The sequence below is a fragment of the Phaseolus vulgaris genome, chromosome 8 (genome assembly GCF_000499845.2).
Source record: "Phaseolus vulgaris cultivar G19833 chromosome 8, P. vulgaris v2.0, whole genome shotgun sequence".
Taxonomy (NCBI): domain Eukaryota; kingdom Viridiplantae; phylum Streptophyta; class Magnoliopsida; order Fabales; family Fabaceae; genus Phaseolus; species Phaseolus vulgaris.
The window spans coordinates 9,066,078-9,085,282 of record NC_023752.2 but is presented as its reverse complement, the minus strand read 5'-3'; the positions used below and the strand labels follow the sequence as shown (position 1 = coordinate 9,085,282).

Genomic DNA, 19,205 nt, shown 5'->3' with positions numbered 1-19,205 from the left:
ACAATAATCTCTCTTCTTTTTTTTCAGATGTCTCTAACTATTACTATTACGATCATTTCTCCTTTTCATTAATATATTAACAAAAACTGAAGGTAAAAGAAAAGTATAATAGTTGTGTATGTTATGAAATTGTGAATATATTTTTCTTTATCTCTTTTACTATGCATACAGAAGATAATTAGTATATTTAAAAATATTATTGAGTGCAAATATGAATAAAATATACATACAAAATGAGAAAATGTTTATTTATTTAAATAAATTATAATTTAATGTTAGTTTTATTTTAATAATTAATTATATTTTGGAAATATTTTTTTCACTCAACTTATAACTTATGTGGAGATAATACATTATTTTTTATTTATCTCTTCTTTTAATGAAAAACAAAGTGAAAAAATATAATTAGAAAATATTAAAAATGGTAATAGTGAAATATTATAACTAGTTATACAAGGTATAACTTTTTTTGTGAAAAAAGTTACAACCAATTAAAATAATTTTCTTTAATATGGTTACTAATAATTGTTATAGTATTACATTATTACATCAGTATAGATTTTGATTAAAAAAGAGAAAGAATTGTACTACTTACTCGTATACATTTAAAGTGAAAGAGATTATTATCTTGATATAAGAAATTATTAATTTATTTGTATGAGTGAGTTAATGTAAAATAAAATAATAAAATTATCTGGATGAGCACGATGACCAGACATGCATCATTGCCATCATCGCTACATGCATTGGTGTGGCAGCTATGATTGCCTTTCTTCGTTATACTCCACACTTCAACGGATGCCATCACGCCACGTCATCTCCGCTACTACTCTCGCGCGCGTCATCTGCTGCTACTCTGTTCCCCGAAGCTTCGATAACTTCCATAACGATTTTACCAACATTGCCACCTTACATAAGCAAACACAAAACAACGTTATTTTTCTTTCACTTCAATTCCTTCAAATCTCAATCCAAAACCAAACACAAAATGACAAATCTCGACGGAAATTCGTCGCCAAAGATACATGTTCAGACTCCGCCAGTGGAGCCTTCAGCGCCGCCCAGCGTGAACCACCGGACGTCGGCCACTAACAGCGGTGGAATAGGCGGAATCCTGCGGCGGTTGGAGAGGGAGGACTTGATGAAGAGAGGGTCGTTGGCACTGAGAGGGATCGCTCTGCTTTTCTCTCTGATTTCATTCATTGTCATGGCCAGCAATAAACACGGCGATTGGAGAGATTTTGATAAATTTGAAGAGTACAGGTAGAAATCTGACACCCCTTTTTAGAGTTTTGGATTAAGAACCATGGGTATTGGTCAAGATTTGAATTTTTTAATGTTCATCGGAGAATTGAGATTTCAGATAAAACTATTCGATGGTCTGAGTTGTTAGGATAGTTGATTGGTTTTGAGACAGGTAAATGTTAGAAATGTAATGAGTTTAATAATCAAGAAGGGTTGGTCTAACCAAAATGACTAGTCTCTCGTGGAGTGAATCAAATCATTGCTCGAATTTCCACTGATAGAATCTTGTGTGTGAATTTTTGTCTCCTGGAGGGAAAAACTGTGATAAACCAACAAAATAATGAGTTTAATTTTACTTTAACACCAGGGATCAATACACTTTAAAGAACATTGAATATTTGAATTAATTGTCAGAACTTGTTCAAACTTAATGTAGTGTCTCAAATTCAGACTTTTAATATGCAGTTATGTTAAATAGTTTCGAAAAAGTTTTATCACTCCTAATAATGAATCTTGTCACAACAACTCAAGCAAGGTTGTTTCTCACTAGGATATGTAATACATGTGGTTTCTTTTTTTAAAAGTTACACTTTAATGTAACTGTTATATAAAATGCGTGATCTTTATCATGACAATTATAATTGATCGAACCGCATTACAAAACTTTAATTTGAGATATGTAGATAGTGGTTTCACGATAGTAATGAAGTTGAATTGTGATTTGGAGAATGACAGGTATTTGCTAGCTATAGCGATTTTGTCTAGTTTGTACACTGGAGGCCAAGCGTTCCGTCAAATTCATGAACTTTCCACTGCAAAACAATTGCTTAAGCCAAGAATGGCAGCTATGCTTGACTTTTTTGGTGATCAGGTATGACATAATTTTTCTCTTATTTCAATGATCCTGCTTCTTCTTTTTTATCCCATGTCTGATTCTATGGCCTGTGAGGAGTCACTAATCAAGGTCAGTGTGTTGAAGTTCAAGTTGAATTCACTTCCCAAAGGGACTTCTTTTTCATACTAGTTTTGTTTATTTGTGTATGTTTCAGAACTTTTAAAATTACATAACCTTTTGGTTTGTTGATGAGATTCTTTGTAATATATTGCAAATTAAATTAATTTGTTGCCCTTTTGAGGCTGAGTGGCTGAGATATCCCCAGTGTGAAGAGATTATATTGGAAACTTGTGACTTCTTTCAGAAGTTACCTTCACGGAAGTCATGAAAATGAAAGCTTATCTAGATTCAAATATTTAGTAATAAAATGAAATGTTTTTCTGAGGATGCAATGACGTTTTAAGTGCTTCAATAATGCAATCACATGGGAGATTTTTATTGGCCTTAATTATTTGTTTTGGAAAAGTTAATGAATCCAACTGATGGCACCACCATATAATCTTCAGATGATTTATTGGTTGGTAGAGGCTTCATTTTTAATAATTAAAAAATTTATAGTATATATTTTTATTCAAAATCAAAACCTTTATGATTGGCTATGATTTGCGAAATATTTGCCTTGAAGGACTACAAATGTTAATTTTGCAACTTTTTTCGTTGCAGATTATTGCATATCTTTTGATATCATCGGCATCTTCTGCAATTCCATTGACAAATAGAATGAGGGAAGGAGCAGACAATATATTTACAGACACTTCAGCTTCAGCCATTAGCATGTCTATTTTTGCCTTCTTGTGTGTAGCAGCTTCAGCCCTTATTTCTGGCTACAAACTATCAACTCAACCTTACATCTGAAGTCGGAACTGTGCAAAACTCTCCCTATATTGTTTCATACTTTCATACTTCTATACAAATCACATTTTTCTGTATAGTAAAGATGAGAAAGGGAGTCAGGCCTCACCTCTCTGGCTCTGTGCATATGTTAAACAGTGAGATTTGATGTTGATTTCATATACCAATACATGTAATTTTCAATCTCTTTTCTTGTATTTGAGACTGTTTATTGACCAGTTTGGCCAAAAAAAAAACAATGTGGGGAATGCATTATTCATGCCTGACTGTGAGACACAAGTAATAGAAGTCAGAACTGAAGTTCATTTTGTTTCCATAACAATAAAAGACTTGACTTGTTAAAATTCTAGAGATTTCAGCTTTCAAAATCTAAACACTAGTTTACTACAATATTCTCAGGCGTGGAAATTTTCTGAATTTGCTTTTTCTTTTCTAATTAAATAAGAAGTCACTAAACATTTCATTATCATCAAAATTTGCATAAAGGACTTTGTTTTATTTGAGGGCAATAAAGACTTTGAATTGAATATTTATCAAAATTCCTGAGATGGTGTTGTAAATTATGGAAATCCTACCTCCTGATAATCAGTCATCACAAATCATTTAATAAAAACTAAAAGTAGAGAGTGCATAGTACAAATTGCCAGCACAAACATTCTTACAAGATTAAATAATGAAGATTCTTCTAAGAAAACCTTTTTCCCTACAAATACAACAAAAGAATAACAGAATTCATTCGTCAAATCCTATGATATGTTCTATTGGGAGATGAACTTAGCTGACAGGTAGTGTAGCAACAATTTGCTGTCACCATGGCTGTAGTGCCATTCACTAATCTAAATGAGGTAACCAAGTAAACATTGGCAACTCTTTGTCCATATTCTGCTGTGTGACTAACTAAAATCCTACATGCTATACAATAACATATCCAGGATAATATCAATATGTAGAGTTGTGATCTAGTCCCAAATTTAGAAGTCCTTTGACAGAAATGACTGAAGGAAGGAGTCATCCTTCTTCTCATCCTTGACATTTGAGTGTGCAGCATCTGAGTACAGTGCATGATCAGCATATGAACCCATTGATTTGTTAAGAGCCGAATGGCCAAAACTTCCTGGGTGCTGGAACCTGTCCTGTGAAAACGATTCTTGATTTCCGGTTGCTGGAAGCCTGGTATTATCGTAGAGAGAATTTTTGAAACCTGATGAGCTAGAATAACAGTTCACTGCCGAGGGTCTTATAGGAGCGGATATGTTGCTGTTCAGGGAATTTCTGTTCATGTTATAACTTGCGCTACCACGTGCAGCAGGCACATCATGGTTGTGTTTCCCTTCATAAGTTGTGATCACAGCTTTGATATCATGTGCAGCTCTCTCAACATGTTTTCTCACTGAACAACCAGGGGCTGTGCATTTGTAATAGCTCCTGCACATGGAATATGAACAACTTAAGTAATGATATTGATGACAGCAACAACAAATGAATTGTAAGGCTTAGAACCATTGACTAAATGGTCTTTGTTCTCTTCAGTTAATTACCTTGCATTTGGATTTCCTTTCACTACTTTCTGTCCATATTTCCTCCACCTAAAGCCATCATCAAGTATATCAATTTCGCTTGTGGTTTGAACTACAACTCTAGGCTCTCTCACAGTTCTACTCCCTGAGGCGGAATAGTCATCATTTTCATTATCTCCTTTCCTGCAACAATATGAATCAGAATTAGTTATATTTCAAACCAAGTAAACTCTGCATTTTCATTCTAAAATAGTGAATCAGGTTATTAGACTGCCGTCTATCGGTCTTACCATCGTTTGGCCTCTGGTCCAAGGTTATCTTGATCTCCCCCAGAATAACTGGTTTGGGATGTTTGCTCAAACTCTTCCTCTCCTACGGAAGCTGAAGAATCTTCCTGCATGGAGAAATGATCCATTTGTGGATTGCCTAGGGTCACCACTGATTGATCTGAAATCCCCGAGTTTGTGCAAGATGAAGAAGGTTGATGAATTGATTGAGAGTTTGTTCTTCTAGTAGACTGTGGTTTTGGGTGGTTATGATGGCCCTTGTACACTATTTCAGTAATTTGGCCATCCAAAGACATCTCTACTTTCTTCTTCACTAAGCAATTTGGATGTGTGCACTTATAATAACTACGAGGATTTTCACTCCCTTTCACTTGTTTCTGTCCATATTTTCTCCAGTTGAACCCATCTTCTGATCTCTTTTGTTCTCTAACAGACTGAGATGCATTGGGGTAATCAAAACGACTAGATCCAGGAACTGAATTGCTTTGTAATTCTGATTTATCCGATGCCATTTCTGAGGAAAAGCTCTGAATTGAAGGGTATTCAGATTTTGTTGCTGTCCTATCAGATGAAAAATCAGTTCGCTTTGAAGGTTCATTGAATTTCCATATATCTTGTTTCTTAAGTGGTTCCTGCTGTTCAAGTAAAACAAGTAGTTAGAATACAGATCCAAATACACGACAAGAATAACATGTTTCAAGCCATCAATAAATCAAACCTTGTTTACTGTGATTATGCAGCTAATGGATTTCTCGAAACATAGAGACATGCATTGACATACTTTTAGCTTAGACTTTTTCAACTTAGAATATGCTATGCAAGTTTTGTTTTAAGCATTCAAACCGTGTTTATGCCAACAAAAATAAAATAGAAAAATAAGATTAACAAAGAAGAACAAAATAATACAACGGGCCATTAAAAACAATAAAATGACCCCACAAAGCAATCCAAGACAAAGAAAACTTCTGAAGAAACAACATTAGAAACAAGTCCAAATATGTAAATAACAGAAAAGAGAATAAGAACCGGCCTCCAAGTGTCTTTGATGATCAAAGATTAACCAGAAAGACACGCAGAAAATAATACTTGTTTAAGTCAAATGGTGACAAAAAACAACAGTGCTCACCACTTGAAACATGCCTGAGGAAGATTGAATTTGAGTTTGGAAAGAGAAGTCCGAGTAGTTTTTCTCATCCTCCTTGTCACGTTGTTGTTCTTCTCCTGAACCGTTCCTCCAGTTGAAGGTCTGGCCAGCCAAAGGCTCAGTAGTAGGAGATGCAAAAATCTAAAACCACACACATAACACAAAAGAAACCCCCACAATTAGCGATGCCCCACAACATGAAACCAAACCACAGCAGCTTATGTGCATGAGAGAGCTTGTAACTTACATTTGGAGAAGGAGAAAACAAAGAAGAGTTGAAGAACTCAGATGGGCTGAAAGCAGACGAAAAGGCCAAGTAAGAAGAAGGGGAGGCTGGAGAGGGAGAGAGGGGTAGTGAGGGAGGTTGAGCAGACTTGAATTTTGGAACATCAAGAAGTCCAACTTGATGATGATTAAATTCAGAAGTTCCCCAGTTGTTATTATGATCACCCATGGTCATGTTACTAGTATTGTTGTTTGTTACTGTTGTTGGAAAGGAAAGAAGGTGAGTGAAAGATATCCTCTTGGATGAAGAAAAGGTTGGTTGGTTTTGAGTTTATATTGGAAAGACAGAAAGTGGTGTATGGCGTGATATAAGGAGAGGAGACAGAAGTGAATAGTGATGCAGAGGTGCATGATTTTGTGGCAAAGCATGAAATCACCAGCAAAAAGTCTTGGAAGAAGGTGCTTCTAGGAAGCTCAAGAAATGTTTGACCGTGGAAAACTGAATTGGGTCAAGACTTGTGGCTTTGACTGAGCTGCCTCAGCCTGCCAGCTCGTTGCTACCACCCTTGTTCCATTATAACACAAATTATTGGATCATTTTGTATCACAAGAAATTAAGGTTATGATTATCTTTAATCATTTTTATCTCAACATAAATCAGAATCATATAATATATGTGTAAACAAGAGTAAAGTTTAACTTTGAAAGTTAAACAAAATTAGAAAAAGAGTTAATACATCTGAGTAGTTGGGAGAAAATTAGTGAGTTAAATACCAAACATTTTACATTATGGAGAGAGGGAACTGTGGCTTGTAAATATTATTGGATTGTACTTCTGTCTCATTATGTGGTGCCAATGTCAGAAATCCAATGTTATAAAACAACCTAAATATTCAATGTCTATCTTCAATTATTTATTGGACCGTTTTGTTTGGGGAGCTTTAGGTTGTTTTTTTATTTCTGAATTGGTTAAATAACTATACACGTTTCTTTTTATTTTTTTTATATGCCTAAAGATTTCTTGTTGGCTTGAGTTACTGAAAGAGATAAGGGAGAATACATCACATTCTAAATAATAATTTTTTTGGCTAAAATATTGTAAGCAGATCGATATTTAAAGAAATAAGAATAAACTGTCATTTAATTTCTGTTCTATAGATCTAAGTTGACGTTATTTAATTAAAACGTGTCTGAATAAACAAAAGGGTTCTATGGTGTAGTGGTTAGCACTCTGGACTTTGAATCCAGCGACCTGGGTTCGACTCCCGGTAGGACCTTTACCTTTTTCAATGTAATTTTTGGAAATTTTTTATGAAAATTTTTACAATCTTAATCTTTAATGTAACTCCTGGAGTAGCTATTTTTTATTTCCAAAAAGGAAAAATTAAATATGTACTAATTATCAATTAAAATATTAACAAAATTTTCAAAAGTAAATCATATCTAGGTCATATGGACACTCATACAAAACTTAACAAAATAATTCTTTTAGGATTAACTTCTAAACTTTCACAAATATCTGCTTATGTACTAAATATAATTATAACACATTCTATTTTTATAACAAGTAAAGGATAAATTAAATTTAATAATATTTACAATTTAATTCTTAACTTAATTCATAAATATTTAACTATAAGAAATTTCAAATTTTAATTATTCATTACTATTATCTATATTCTATCAAATATTAACATTTAACATATTTCAAGACTCATATATTTGTATCCTGAATTTTTGTAGCTTATAGTGTAAGTTTAAGACATTTACTACATAGACACAATGTAAGTGTAAGTTTAAGGCATTTAGATTAATGTAAGATCATTAAATTCCATAATATCATTTACAGTATATTTTTTATATGATTTTTTCATATTCATTCTATCATACATATTCTAAAATATTTCTTAATATTTTCAATTAAATATAACATTGCTTTCTAATGTAATCATTTAGCCGGCTTCAAACAAACAAAAACAACCATGAATTTTCCATCCCTTATCTTACATAGTTTCAAGCTTAGGAAAACTGTCAATTAATTTAGTTCTCTCAAATATGATATCATTTAAAAATTAATTTTGAAAAAAAAATAACCGTCACAATTTTTCTATATGTATTTAAAAAAAACAATATAAAATTAAGCAAATATGACCAAATTAAAAAACACAACGTCCTAACTTTATATGATAAATAAAAAAATATTTATTTTAATAATATATATATATCAAATTATTATTTTCTTGTTTTAAGATTTTTTTACGCTTGAAATACTTTCATTTTCTTCTATTAAATATAAGAAAACTTTAATTGCATTAAGATTCCTTTCTTAAAATGCTTAAATATTCATTGTGTTAAATGCAGCCTAAAAAATAACAATAGATAATAAATTATCAAATATAGTATTTTATTAAAAATATGATTAAATATATTAATATTATAAAATGTTATATTTCTAATGAAAATCCTAAACATTTAATTATTTATGTATTGCAAAATAAAAAATAATAAAATGCCTAATGTTATTTTTATAATATAATGATATAGATATATATGTCATTAAGATTTTACAGCACAACAATTAATTAAGATTTTGAGTATTTAATACAAAATCTACTAGACAAATTTCTCATTACATTAATAAATAAAATAATTTATAGATAAATTAATTTAAATTTAATTTGTTGGGAAAAGAAGAATGAATTTACGATTTGTCACTATATGGGTGAGAAGGAAACTACGTAGGTTGTCACGACATAACATAACTTTGTATTTGTAAATTTCTCAACAATTGTTGCTGCTGAAGTACGCACCAATATTTAAATAATATACTCTATTTACTCAAACAAACAAACAAAAAATAAGAAAAATATATATTGAGAACTAGCTTCATTATAAAATTATTTATATAATTTTTTGAAGTCTTAAAATATGTTTTTTACCGTAATAAGTTTTCAAGACTAAACTCACATAAATATTTTTCTTAATCAAAGTATGAAAAGTATAATCTGAGCAAAATATAAATATGATCACCTGAGTATTGATGAAACAATATAATATATTTTCAAAAATAATAAATGAAATATTAACTATTAAAAAATGGATATGTTTAATTTAATGTATTTCTTTTTGATAAATTGAATGGATTTACTTTTATAAATAAATGATAGAGAAACTAACTATTCATAGATTCAGTTAAATCATTTATAACATGAGTGGACTAGAATAAAAGATCACACTTTTAATATAATGATTCGTACAATTAATGGGTGATTTTTTTTTTCTCAAATGTATTTCTTTTAATTTGTATGAATTGAAAAATATTTATTTGAAGAGATTTCTTGAATGGATTCAATACCTCCACACAAGGATAGTATGATTCACTCAAAATTATTTAAAAGTAACGAGTGAGTTTTAATTAAGTAATAAATTATATTTTATATAATAATAAATTTAATAAACTTTATTTGACAATGAAAAAAATGTGTGAGAATATATTAATAACATTTTTCCATTAGAGAGATAATGTTGTTATATAGAAATGGTGAAAATTGAAAAGACTAACAGAGTGAGTGAGTCACAGAAGAGGGAAAAGAAGAACCAATTTCTGATTTGATCTCGCCGGAATCTCTCAGATCTGAGATTTCCGTCGACGGGATCCGATTCGCTGGAACCCAACTCTACCGTGGGTCTGTTTCTCAGGTTCAACTGCATTATCATTCGTATTAGCCTCTTAATCAGAGGTTTTATTTCGCTTCAAATTCGAGGTAAAGTTTCTACTTTTGTTGCAGCCCTCGTTTTGTTTCGTCGTTTTAGAAATGGGTTTCAGATTTAAGACCCTAATTGGTGTTATTGTGTAATTTTTGTGCTTTATTTTCCTCTGTAATAAGTTACCTTTTTTTTAATGCTGTTGACTCATTTCAGGTGATTTGAAGTTGAAAGGTGGAATAGCTTAGCTGTTTGTAAACCAACCAACACAGAGAAGCATGGGAAGCCAGGACAATAATGGTTTTTCTCCTCTTCATTCATGTCTTCTATCTGTTTGATTGTTCATTGAAACTTCCTGAGATGAGTCTCAACTTCATTTGAATGTCTTAATTCGGAGATGAGTAGTGCTACATACCCTGAAAGTTTTGGTAGAATTCAACTAGAATTTCACGGATTGCTGACTCATTCTAGAAAAACAAATTAGTTGTGAGATAAATTTTCATCCACTGATAGGGTAACGATTTATATGGGGCTAACCAGTCAGAAACCATTCTAGATATGACTTTTAAAATAGTTATTATATGACTCGAGAAACTTATCGAACATGAGAATCTGTGATTAGATGAAAGTGTAAGTGTATTCTACTAATTAAATCGAAAGGATGAGTAGTTTATTGTGTTATTCTTTGATTTTATAAGTGTTCCTGATTTTTTTTGGTGTGTTTTCCGCAGCATTGTCATCAAACTCATTTCTAGCTTACAAATCTGCTAAGGTGTTTGTTGCTGGTCACCGGGGTCTTGTTGGTGCCGCCATTGTCCGCAAGCTGACCCAACTTGGGTTCACTAATTTAGTCGGACGTTCTCATGCTGAGCTTGATCTCACTCGACAATCTGATGTTGAGGCCTTCTTTGCCTCCGAGAAACCTGAATTTGTCATTGTAGCTGCAGCCAAAGTTGGTGGAATCCATGCCAACAACACCTACCCTGCTGATTTCATTGCCATCAACCTCCAAATCCAGACCAATGTCATCGATTCTGCTTATCGCAATGGTGCCAAGAAACTATTGTTTTTGGGTTCCTCTTGCATTTACCCCAAATTTGCTCCCCAACCGATTCCAGAAGATGCTTTGCTTACTGGACCCTTGGAGCCTACAAATGAATGGTATGCCATTGCCAAGATTGCTGGGATCAAAATGTGCCAGGCTTACAGAATTCAGTATAAGTGGGATGCAATTTCGGGAATGCCCACCAACTTATATGGACCATACGACAATTTCCACCCTGAGAATTCACATGTGTTACCCGCTCTCATGAGAAGGTTTCATGAGGCAAAGGTCAAAGGAGCCAAAGAGGTGGTGGTATGGGGCACAGGGAGTCCATTGAGGGAGTTCTTGCATGTTGACGATTTGGCTGACGCAGTTGTCTTCATGATGGAAAAGTATAGTGAACTGGACCATCTGAATGTAGGGAGTGGAAAGGAAGTTACCATTAAGGAATTGGCTGAGTTGATGAAGGAAGTGGTGGGGTTTGAGGGAGATCTTGTTTGGGATTCTACTAAGCCTGATGGAACTCCAAGGAAGCTGATGGATAGCTCAAAACTTGCAAGCCTGGGTTGGACACCAAAAGTCTCCCTCAAGGATGGTCTTGCTGATACCTACAAATGGTACTTGGAAAATGTCAATCTATGATTCACCTGGTTAACCAGACTCTGCCATGTCAAATTTTATAGTTACTTGTCATTTCATTATCAAGAATTTTTTGGTTAAAAAAATAATGTATGGAGTTATTTTTATTCTTGAAGTAAACACTATGTTTTTGTTTGTTGTCACTTGCATTGATTTGTGCAGTTTTCTACAGCCAGTCAGGTTATTGGTTTGAGTCATTTTCTTAAAGTGTTTCCTCGTAAAATACTTGCATTGTTTTACCATTAACAAAAATAATAAAATAACGCATAAGCTAAAGAAAACACATTTTCGACTCTTTCGTCCCGCAGCTCCATATATTCTTCTCTCAAATGAAAGTTTATTTTTTAAATTCGTAATTAGCTTTCAGATTACATAATCCATAAATCTTTTTTTTTTTTATATGTATGATTAGTTTCTAAATTATGTAATTTGGAAGTCTTTTTTAGTTTTCAGATTACATAATCCGAAAGTTTCTTTTCAAATGTGTGTCCGGATTACACAATCTGGAAGTTACTCTATGGGATAGCACAAAAAGGATAAAAAGGTATTTTACTTTTGTATGGGCAGAAGAATAAATGGAGGTGCATGAAGAAATAGTCCACATTGTCCACATTTTCCCTCGATGCTTTCCACTCAAAGTAAAGGGTCCATTTGATGCTTTAACATTTAAAGGACAACACAAAATTGAGGCTTTTTTACAAATTATATGTAATTTACTTCTTTATTTACGTGAATGAATATATTTTATAAAAATTACGAAAATATATAAGTCATATTTAAAATTACGGTTTTATTATTAAGAATTCGTGTTTTTAAGAAAGGACTATAATTGTTTAAAAATATATATTTCATTAAATATAATTTTGAAAGTATACTAATAACATTAAAAAAAAAGTGTTTTAAACCATCACTTCTTTATAATTTATTTTCAAAAAAAGTGTTAGATATGGAAATATGTAAGAACTTTTTAAGCGTTGCGGAGCCACTAATGGGTGAAAATTTAAAAGAATCAAAGCATGTAGACATTTTTTTTTATAATATACTCTCCTGGTTGGAGAAATTTATTGAAAATTAAAAAAAAATTGTAAGTTTTATTTCTGCAAAATTTATTGAACCATATTCATGATTTTATAATTTTGAACAAGTTTTAAATAATAATAATAAAGAACATGTTAGATAATTAGTTGTTTTTTTGCATTCCTTCTTAGCTGAATCAAAGTTAGTCTAAGAGTTAACACTTTTACCTATAATTTTTACACAAATGGCACATTGTTACTAATATAATTATAAACTTTATTGTCTCATGCCAAAGTTTTGTCCTTAAAAATCCAAATTCTGACTTTTTTTCGTGGTTGGAAAGCCAATTGTTTGGTTGTCTGGCACCGAATTCTAGTATGATATTTTTATTTTTTTCAAAAAACAAAATATAATTTTTATAAAACAATTTATACAATAAATGTGATTAAAATCATTTAAATTATTAGAAAAATTATATTTTTAAATGAAAATTTAAGAAAATAATTAAAAAATTAAGAATTATATTTTTACAATTTTGATTTTAATTAATCTTTTTAATGTGAATAGGGATTTATATAGAATTAAATAAAAAATAAATTCGAGAAAAGTAAAAAAATAAATAAATTAATAAATGATTATCTAAACAAATAAAGTTGAAATTAATTTGTTTTACTAAAATTAAGTTAATTTTACTTAATAATATTACTGTGTTGAAATTAATGAAAATGTTGAATATATTAGTTGTAATTGCTAATTTGTTACATATTTTACTTATTTAAATTAAAAAATGTGTTTAGTTTTAAAAAATAAGGATATCTTAAAAATTTGAAGTGTGATTGCTAAGAGTTGAGTAAAGCATATTTTAACTTTTCATTAATTTGAACATAATAACATTATTAAGTAAAATTAACTTAATAAATTAACACCTTTTTTTAATTTCAAATTTATTTGGTTAAATATTCATTCATTATTTATTTATTTTACTTTTCTTCAATTTCTATTTTATTTACTTTTATACAAACCATTATTAATATTAAAAAAATTCAATTAAGGTACGCACTTTAATTATTATTATTTTAATTTATTTCTTAACATTTTCAGTTTTTGAAAAATAACTATTTTCTAATGGTTCAGATAATTTTAACCAATATTTATTATATAAGTTATTTTAAAAATGTCTTATTCACTAACTCTATATCCAGAGGTTATTCTTGAAATGTTGTTAATTTTGTTCTCTGTATGTTTTTACCCCTTCTACTTTTATCAGTTTTTTCGTTTAAAAAAATTATTAACTTAGTCTTTTTTTTCTCAAATTAAAAATCATTAACACTCTTCACTAAATTCGTCGAAACCTTTATCCAATGTTATTTTCAAATCAATATACTCACTCCCCTAAACCCTAAATCATAAACCTAAACCCTAAACAAACATTTGTTTTTATCTTATTTCTCACTTATTTTTTATTTTCCTTCTCATTCACCTATTTTTTCTTTATTTCTCTACTTCCTACCAAACTTACTCTTTGCAATATTTTCTTTTATTTATTTAGAATTAGAAGTTTAGAATTCTTTTAAATAAATTTTTCGATAAAACATTTATTTTAAAAAAATTAGTTACTTCATAAATTTGAATACTTTTAATATTTTTAATGAATTCGGTTAAAAAAATTCATTCAAAATATTATCTACATTCATCTAAATAACCTACCATTTAAATTTTATGTATAAATGGTATGAGTATTAGTACTATCTTTTCATTTTCAATTACAGGGGTTAAAAAAGATAGAAAAAGAAGGGACAAGTTTATTAACAAGTTAGACACAAAAGATGAAAATAACAGCTACACTATCTCAGTTACAACAAAATATACTTAGATGAAAATAAAAAATATTTTTAACACTCTATTTAATTTTTTTATAAAAACTAAATTAAAAATACACATATTTACAAGATATTTAACACTTGAATAAAATAAATTAACTTAGAAAACTTTATTGTATTAGTTTCTTCAAAAGTTTATTTTTTTAACTGATATATGAACTACTTTTAATTTATAGAAAAAATTTATTTTACTTTTTCATTTTGTCTTTTATGTGTTCATAGAATAAGAAAATCATTGAACTAGAAAACATAAACGTAAAATCACGAGACCTGAATATTGCTAAGACCTAGAATTTATTATTAATCATGAATATTATTATTACCCCTTAAGCACTTCCGTGTTCTTTTATCATTGTCATTGGATATTCAAACCTTAATATAGGAGATTAACTAAAAGGTAGCATAGAATAGAGCATGCAATGAAACTAAGACTGATTAACATCATTTGGAAGCCAGAAACTGCATTCCATATTAATAAAAATGTATGAGCACATGTATACGTTCCTCTTCTATTTTGCATGATATGGTGACATATCAAGGAAAGGAAAAAGACCCTCAATCATCAAGCAACAATTTTCTCAAAAGGGTATTAATGTTTCCTTTGTTTTCCTTTAATTAAAAATGGTGTAGCATATCATACACAGATCAGAAAACAAAATAAAATTCGGAAGCAGCAAAAACATATATATGGTGGCTTTGAAGAAGCATGATGCCACACACCTACAAAACAAATAATATCAATCAAGAAAGGACAGAGTAATATGTCAATCAAGAATGTCTGTTATAATATGAAGCACTAAGGTGCAAAGACTAAACAGTTAACACTTCCAAAACATCCATTAGCTCAATGGCTCAGGCCATTTATCCTACTTTGTTGAGCCACGTTAGTTTCCATTATAATTTAATATCAGCATATTGCATTTCCAAATTATTTACGTAATTTGTTCATTTGATACAATGTGTGGGCTTCAGAAAAGAAAGAATAGATTTTATCTACACTGTTGCTTTGTTGTTTCACAACACTGCAGAGACTTTACCACAGCACAGATTGGACAAGGATGCAACATTGTTTTTCAATGCTGTCCTATCACTGTGAAAATAGGATCAAATTGAGCATATGCTGACTCAAATCTATATGCCACCCCATCCCAGCACTTGCTTATGAACTCACTAAGACTTTCTCAGAAACTCTATCAAACTTCATGTTGGTTAACCAAATTCAACCACCAGATTAGTTGCACTGCAATATTATCTACATCTTTTAAAACTCATTTTTAAAAGCTTGTTCTCCCAAGAACGTGGTAGATAATAGTCAAATTATAAAAAAAAAAGCATTAGAGGGTAAGCTTAGCATATTGGCAAGTTTGCAGTCTTTACTGTGACTTATTTCTTTAAGTGATTAATTACATCTAATTTCAAGCACAACACCGTAGATAAGGGGAACAACAAACATTATAAAAGGGAACATACATGTATTCCAAGTTAACCTTTCAAATCCAAGTGAAAGTGAGCAAGATACAAAGAAAAATACTTAATTTCCAAAATCCCTCTCCCAGGTAGACTAGGCATAATTCTTGAACTCATGTGTAGAAGTCACATCATGTGACACATCACATGCCTAAGAACACATAACATATATCTGGATTCCAGAACATAAAACCAATCATCAATGACATGTTGCTTAAAACAAACTGTGGAACTGGAATCACAATTTAACTAATAACCCATCACTCTCAAAGATGCCACACAGATAAAAATACAATTAATAAGAAAATAGGAGATAACACTCCCAAGTCAAAAAAATATGAGTTACTTGGTATAAAACAAACAACAATAGAAATAGGAAGAAATAAGGCACACATTTCCAAAGCCCAGACCTCAAGTTTTTCTATTAGATAATAAATGTGGTCCGAAAAGGTAAAATCAAGATCAACATGAAGTAAGTGCTCGGAGATTAGGATAAGATCACCTTTCAGAATTTTGGACAATGAATCAAATTTAGTGTGTTCAAGAATCATTTTCCAAATCGTCAGACTCAGAATCACTTGCATTATAACCTATAAAAGATGCACCAAAACAAAAAATAGTCACACTAAATTACAAAGAAAAACAGAGATAATATTCTGCAAGCATAGCAATAAGGGAGGATTTACCTGGAGGTTTACGGCCAACTCTCCAGACTGAAGATCTAACCCTCGACGCTTTAGTCAGCCAAACTCTTCCCTTCATTCCCAAACCAATAACATCAGCCTTGGAAACAAAAGAAAATGACAAACAAGTACATTCCACACATCATTTATAATTACACTATTGCTCTTTATATTTGATTAATGGTCCATATAATCCATATTTCGCGCTATAAACTCTTTACATACATTATCTGCAGCCACTTCGGTGTACTACACATCAAAACAAAAATTGGAAAACACAAAAAACTGAGTTTCGACACTATTAAAGAAGAAAACCTGACCTCATAAGCTCAAAAGACTCTTCAAATTGATAGAACTTCTTGTATTGCTACTCTAGACATATGTACATAGGAATATAAGCATGATAAAGGCGTGTATGTTAAAATATACATGCTTTAGGATCATAGAAAGAACTAAAATGCTTAGTTGCATTACCCAAATAAAACTCCAATTCTGATTGAATTACAATCCCCGGAACATATAACTTTTGCGGCAAACAAAACAAACCCAACCCAATGAAAGTTCAATGAAGTAGACTGAATCCAAGGAAAACAAAAAGAAAAGCAAACCAAAGCAACACACCTTCTGACCATCTTTGGGAATACCATAGCCATGATAGTACATCTGACTCACCAAGACCTGCATGTTGACATCACCTGCCTTAGCCTCCTTGAGAGTGTCCTTGAACCACCGCTTCGCACAATCTGCCACTACATCCGACAGTGGCACGCGCCCCGTGTTCTCCATGCCTCTGCTTCAAAGATGGGGTTTTCTTCTTCCTTCGTATCTAGAACAAAACACAACAAAAAAACAAAAGGGTTTCGTGAAAAGGGGTAAATTTCCCACAATTCTTTTGAAAATACAAATTCAGGGGTATGTTTCGGATTGAAGTGGAACAAGAAGACAATCATAATTTCAAAAAGCGATGTAAAGTTGGTACCTTTTGTGTTGTCGGCAATGGTGTGTGAAGATGATGGAAGAAGAATTAAGAAGGGGTTTTGAAGTTTGCAGAAACAAAAAGAGAGAAACAGCTACCAGGCGGCGTTCGGAGCTGTTTTCTCTCCAACCATGTTTTTGTTACTTCTTTACTGATTTATATTTTAACATTAAAACGGTTATTAATTATAATTAAGAACACAAATTTGAAATTTCTAATCTCCAATCCAACTCTTTCTTTTAAACATAAAAAATAAAATACTATTAATTTTCTATATTTTGAAAATTAGTTTATGCTATGTGTTAATATTATTAAGTATTTAATAAATCACTACTGTTATAGTGCGACGCTAGCGTAATTATGGAATAATTTAATTTTAAACCAAATACTCATTAATTCCTTTTATAAAAATGAAAATAAATATTTTCTTTCATATTTTACTATGACATATTAAGCCCTAATGATTTCCTAACAAAGAAAACCACACTATGAAATAAAATTATAGAGTTGATATATTATTATTGTACAATATTATATATTTAATGCCGGAGACGTGATAATGACATGTTATAGTGAGATTGTGTTAGTGACAAGTTCGGATGGAATTTATGAAATAATAATTTTTTAGGTATTTGCTCTCTTGTTTGAGTTTTCAGTGCAGTGTCTCCGTTGTTCTCAGTGTCTTCATTTTATTCGATTTCTCAGTGGCTGGTCCCTCTTTGATTCTGTTTTCGTTTGTTTGTGTTGTGACGATGAAGTCCTTTCGTTGTGTTGGTCTCCTCGCTGATATCGTCACTGGTGTGGTGCGTTTTCCATGGTGGTTCTGATTCGCAGTGTGCAAAGAAGAAGAATGAGAGCGCGAGAATGAAAAAGAAGGCAAAGAAGTAGAAAAAGAGCGCGAGGAGCAACACTGGAAGACGAAGGAGCATAATCGAACAAAGAGAATAGTAGCGCAAATGAGCAGTGAGGTGCGAACTTGAAAATAGGGTAAAAAAATAATATATTACACTGGCCCTTAGTAACAACCGATGTAATATATTATTTTTTTACTCAAAATGGTCCATATTACACCGGTTAAGCCATCTAACCGATGTAATATATGTTGCCCATATTACACCGGTTAAGTCATCTAACCGATGTAATATACCATGTTAACAAAAATTAAATAAAGTTTTTAAAAAATTGAAGTCTTATAGATCGGTTAGATGACTTAACCGATGTAATATGTACAAAATATTTACGAAAAAGTCATGACGTTGAACACTTGAACAATAAACAAAGAAGCAGTGATGACCGCACAAGAAAGACATTTACCTGATTTCGACCACCCTACATTGAAAAAAGTATTGCTTGGTCTATGTTTCTCGCTACTTCTTTCTTCCTCCCTCCGACGAGGTCACTGCTTCTTTCTTCCTCCCTCTGACGAGGTTGTTGCTTCTTTCTCCCTCCCTCCGATGAGGTTGCTACTTCTTTCTCCCTTTTGTTCGAAACTCTCTCGCACCCACACTCAAACACTAAACCGTAACATTGATGTGATTCCAATAGCATAGAAGAGAATGATTCTTGACATTCTTAGGAATCAACTTGAGTTGGACAAATGTTAGGCACTTTTTCTTAGAATTGGATCA

General features: G+C 31.4%; 4 protein-coding genes and 1 non-coding gene across 8 annotated transcripts; 3 read left to right on the top strand and 2 right to left on the bottom strand.

The window, feature by feature from the left end:
- The first annotated feature begins 719 nt into the window (after window positions 1–719).
- On the top strand, window positions 720–3,251 carry LOC137823742 (CASP-like protein 4B1). The gene is made up of 3 exons (XM_068628996.1): window positions 720–1,263; window positions 1,981–2,116; window positions 2,804–3,251. The coding sequence occupies exons 1-3, from the start codon at window positions 761–763 to the stop codon at window positions 2,993–2,995; spliced, it is 831 nt and encodes a 276-aa protein (XP_068485097.1). The 5' UTR covers window positions 720–760; the 3' UTR covers window positions 2,996–3,251.
- Window positions 3,252–3,568: 317 nt separating this feature from the next.
- LOC137823741 (probable WRKY transcription factor 26) lies at window positions 3,569–7,012 on the bottom strand. Of its 4 annotated transcripts, none has more exons than XM_068628991.1 (5): window positions 6,188–7,012; window positions 5,923–6,081; window positions 4,800–5,431; window positions 4,531–4,692; window positions 3,569–4,417 (listed from the first exon to the last, which is right to left on the bottom strand). In XM_068628991.1, the coding sequence occupies exons 1-5, from the start codon at window positions 6,398–6,400 to the stop codon at window positions 3,964–3,966; spliced, it is 1,620 nt and encodes a 539-aa protein (XP_068485092.1). In that variant the 5' UTR covers window positions 6,401–7,012; the 3' UTR covers window positions 3,569–3,963. The 4 variants fall into 4 exon arrangements, with proteins under 4 accessions (XP_068485092.1, XP_068485093.1, XP_068485094.1 ...); XM_068628992.1 differs by having other exon boundaries at window positions 4,800–5,428; window positions 6,188–6,803; XM_068628993.1 differs by lacking the exons at window positions 5,923–6,081; window positions 6,188–7,012 and adding an exon at window positions 5,515–5,714.
- Window positions 7,013–7,370: 358 nt separating this feature from the next.
- TRNAQ-UUG (transfer RNA glutamine (anticodon UUG)) lies at window positions 7,371–7,442 on the top strand. The gene has a single exon. It is a non-coding gene; the product is annotated as a tRNA-Gln (tRNA).
- A 2,087-nt stretch (window positions 7,443–9,529) lies between these two features.
- On the top strand, window positions 9,530–11,697 carry LOC137824192 (putative GDP-L-fucose synthase 2). The gene is made up of 3 exons (XM_068629676.1): window positions 9,530–9,929; window positions 10,087–10,170; window positions 10,602–11,697. Exons 2-3 carry the CDS (start codon window positions 10,149–10,151, stop codon window positions 11,555–11,557), a joined length of 978 nt encoding a protein of 325 aa, XP_068485777.1. The 5' UTR covers window positions 9,530–9,929; window positions 10,087–10,148; the 3' UTR covers window positions 11,558–11,697.
- Window positions 11,698–14,886: 3,189 nt separating this feature from the next.
- Window positions 14,887–17,789, bottom strand: LOC137824337 (uncharacterized). Its single transcript, XM_068629939.1, has 5 exons — window positions 17,581–17,789; window positions 17,223–17,427; window positions 16,605–16,674; window positions 16,421–16,508; window positions 14,887–15,171 (listed from the first exon to the last, which is right to left on the bottom strand). Exons 2-4 carry the CDS (start codon window positions 17,385–17,387, stop codon window positions 16,459–16,461), a joined length of 285 nt encoding a protein of 94 aa, XP_068486040.1. The 5' UTR covers window positions 17,388–17,427; window positions 17,581–17,789; the 3' UTR covers window positions 14,887–15,171; window positions 16,421–16,458.
- Window positions 17,790–19,205: the final 1,416 nt, after the last annotated feature.

Bases quoted from the DNA above. Each gene is read 5' to 3' on its own strand.
- LOC137823742 (XM_068628996.1), top strand. From the start codon at position 761: ATGATTGCCTTTCTTCGTTATACTCCACACTTCAACGGATGCCATCAC. The intron at 1,264-1,980 runs GTAGAAATCTGA...GGAGAATGACAG, and splicing joins GATAAATTTGAAGAGTACAG to GTATTTGCTAGCTATAGCGA. The intron at 2,117-2,803 runs GTATGACATAAT...TTTTCGTTGCAG, and splicing joins TTGACTTTTTTGGTGATCAG to ATTATTGCATATCTTTTGAT.
- LOC137823741 (XM_068628991.1), bottom strand. From the start codon at position 6,400: ATGACCATGGGTGATCATAATAACAACTGGGGAACTTCTGAATTTAAT. The intron at 6,082-6,187 runs GTAAGTTACAAG...GTGTGGTTTTAG, and splicing joins TGTTTTCTCCTTCTCCAAAT to ATTTTTGCATCTCCTACTAC. The intron at 4,418-4,530 runs GTAATTAACTGA...TTCCATGTGCAG, and splicing joins AAAGGAAATCCAAATGCAAG to GAGCTATTACAAATGCACAG.
- LOC137824192 (XM_068629676.1), top strand. From the start codon at position 10,149: ATGGGAAGCCAGGACAATAATG. The intron at 10,171-10,601 runs GTTTTTCTCCTC...TGTTTTCCGCAG, and splicing joins GGGAAGCCAGGACAATAATG to CATTGTCATCAAACTCATTT.
- LOC137824337 (XM_068629939.1), bottom strand. From the start codon at position 17,387: ATGGAGAACACGGGGCGCGTGCCACTGTCGGATGTAGTGGCAGATTGT. The intron at 16,675-17,222 runs GTGTGTTGCTTT...TTGGGAATGAAG, and splicing joins TTCCCAAAGATGGTCAGAAG to GGAAGAGTTTGGCTGACTAA. The intron at 16,509-16,604 runs GTAAATCCTCCC...CATCTTTTATAG, and splicing joins AGTTGGCCGTAAACCTCCAG to GTTATAATGCAAGTGATTCT.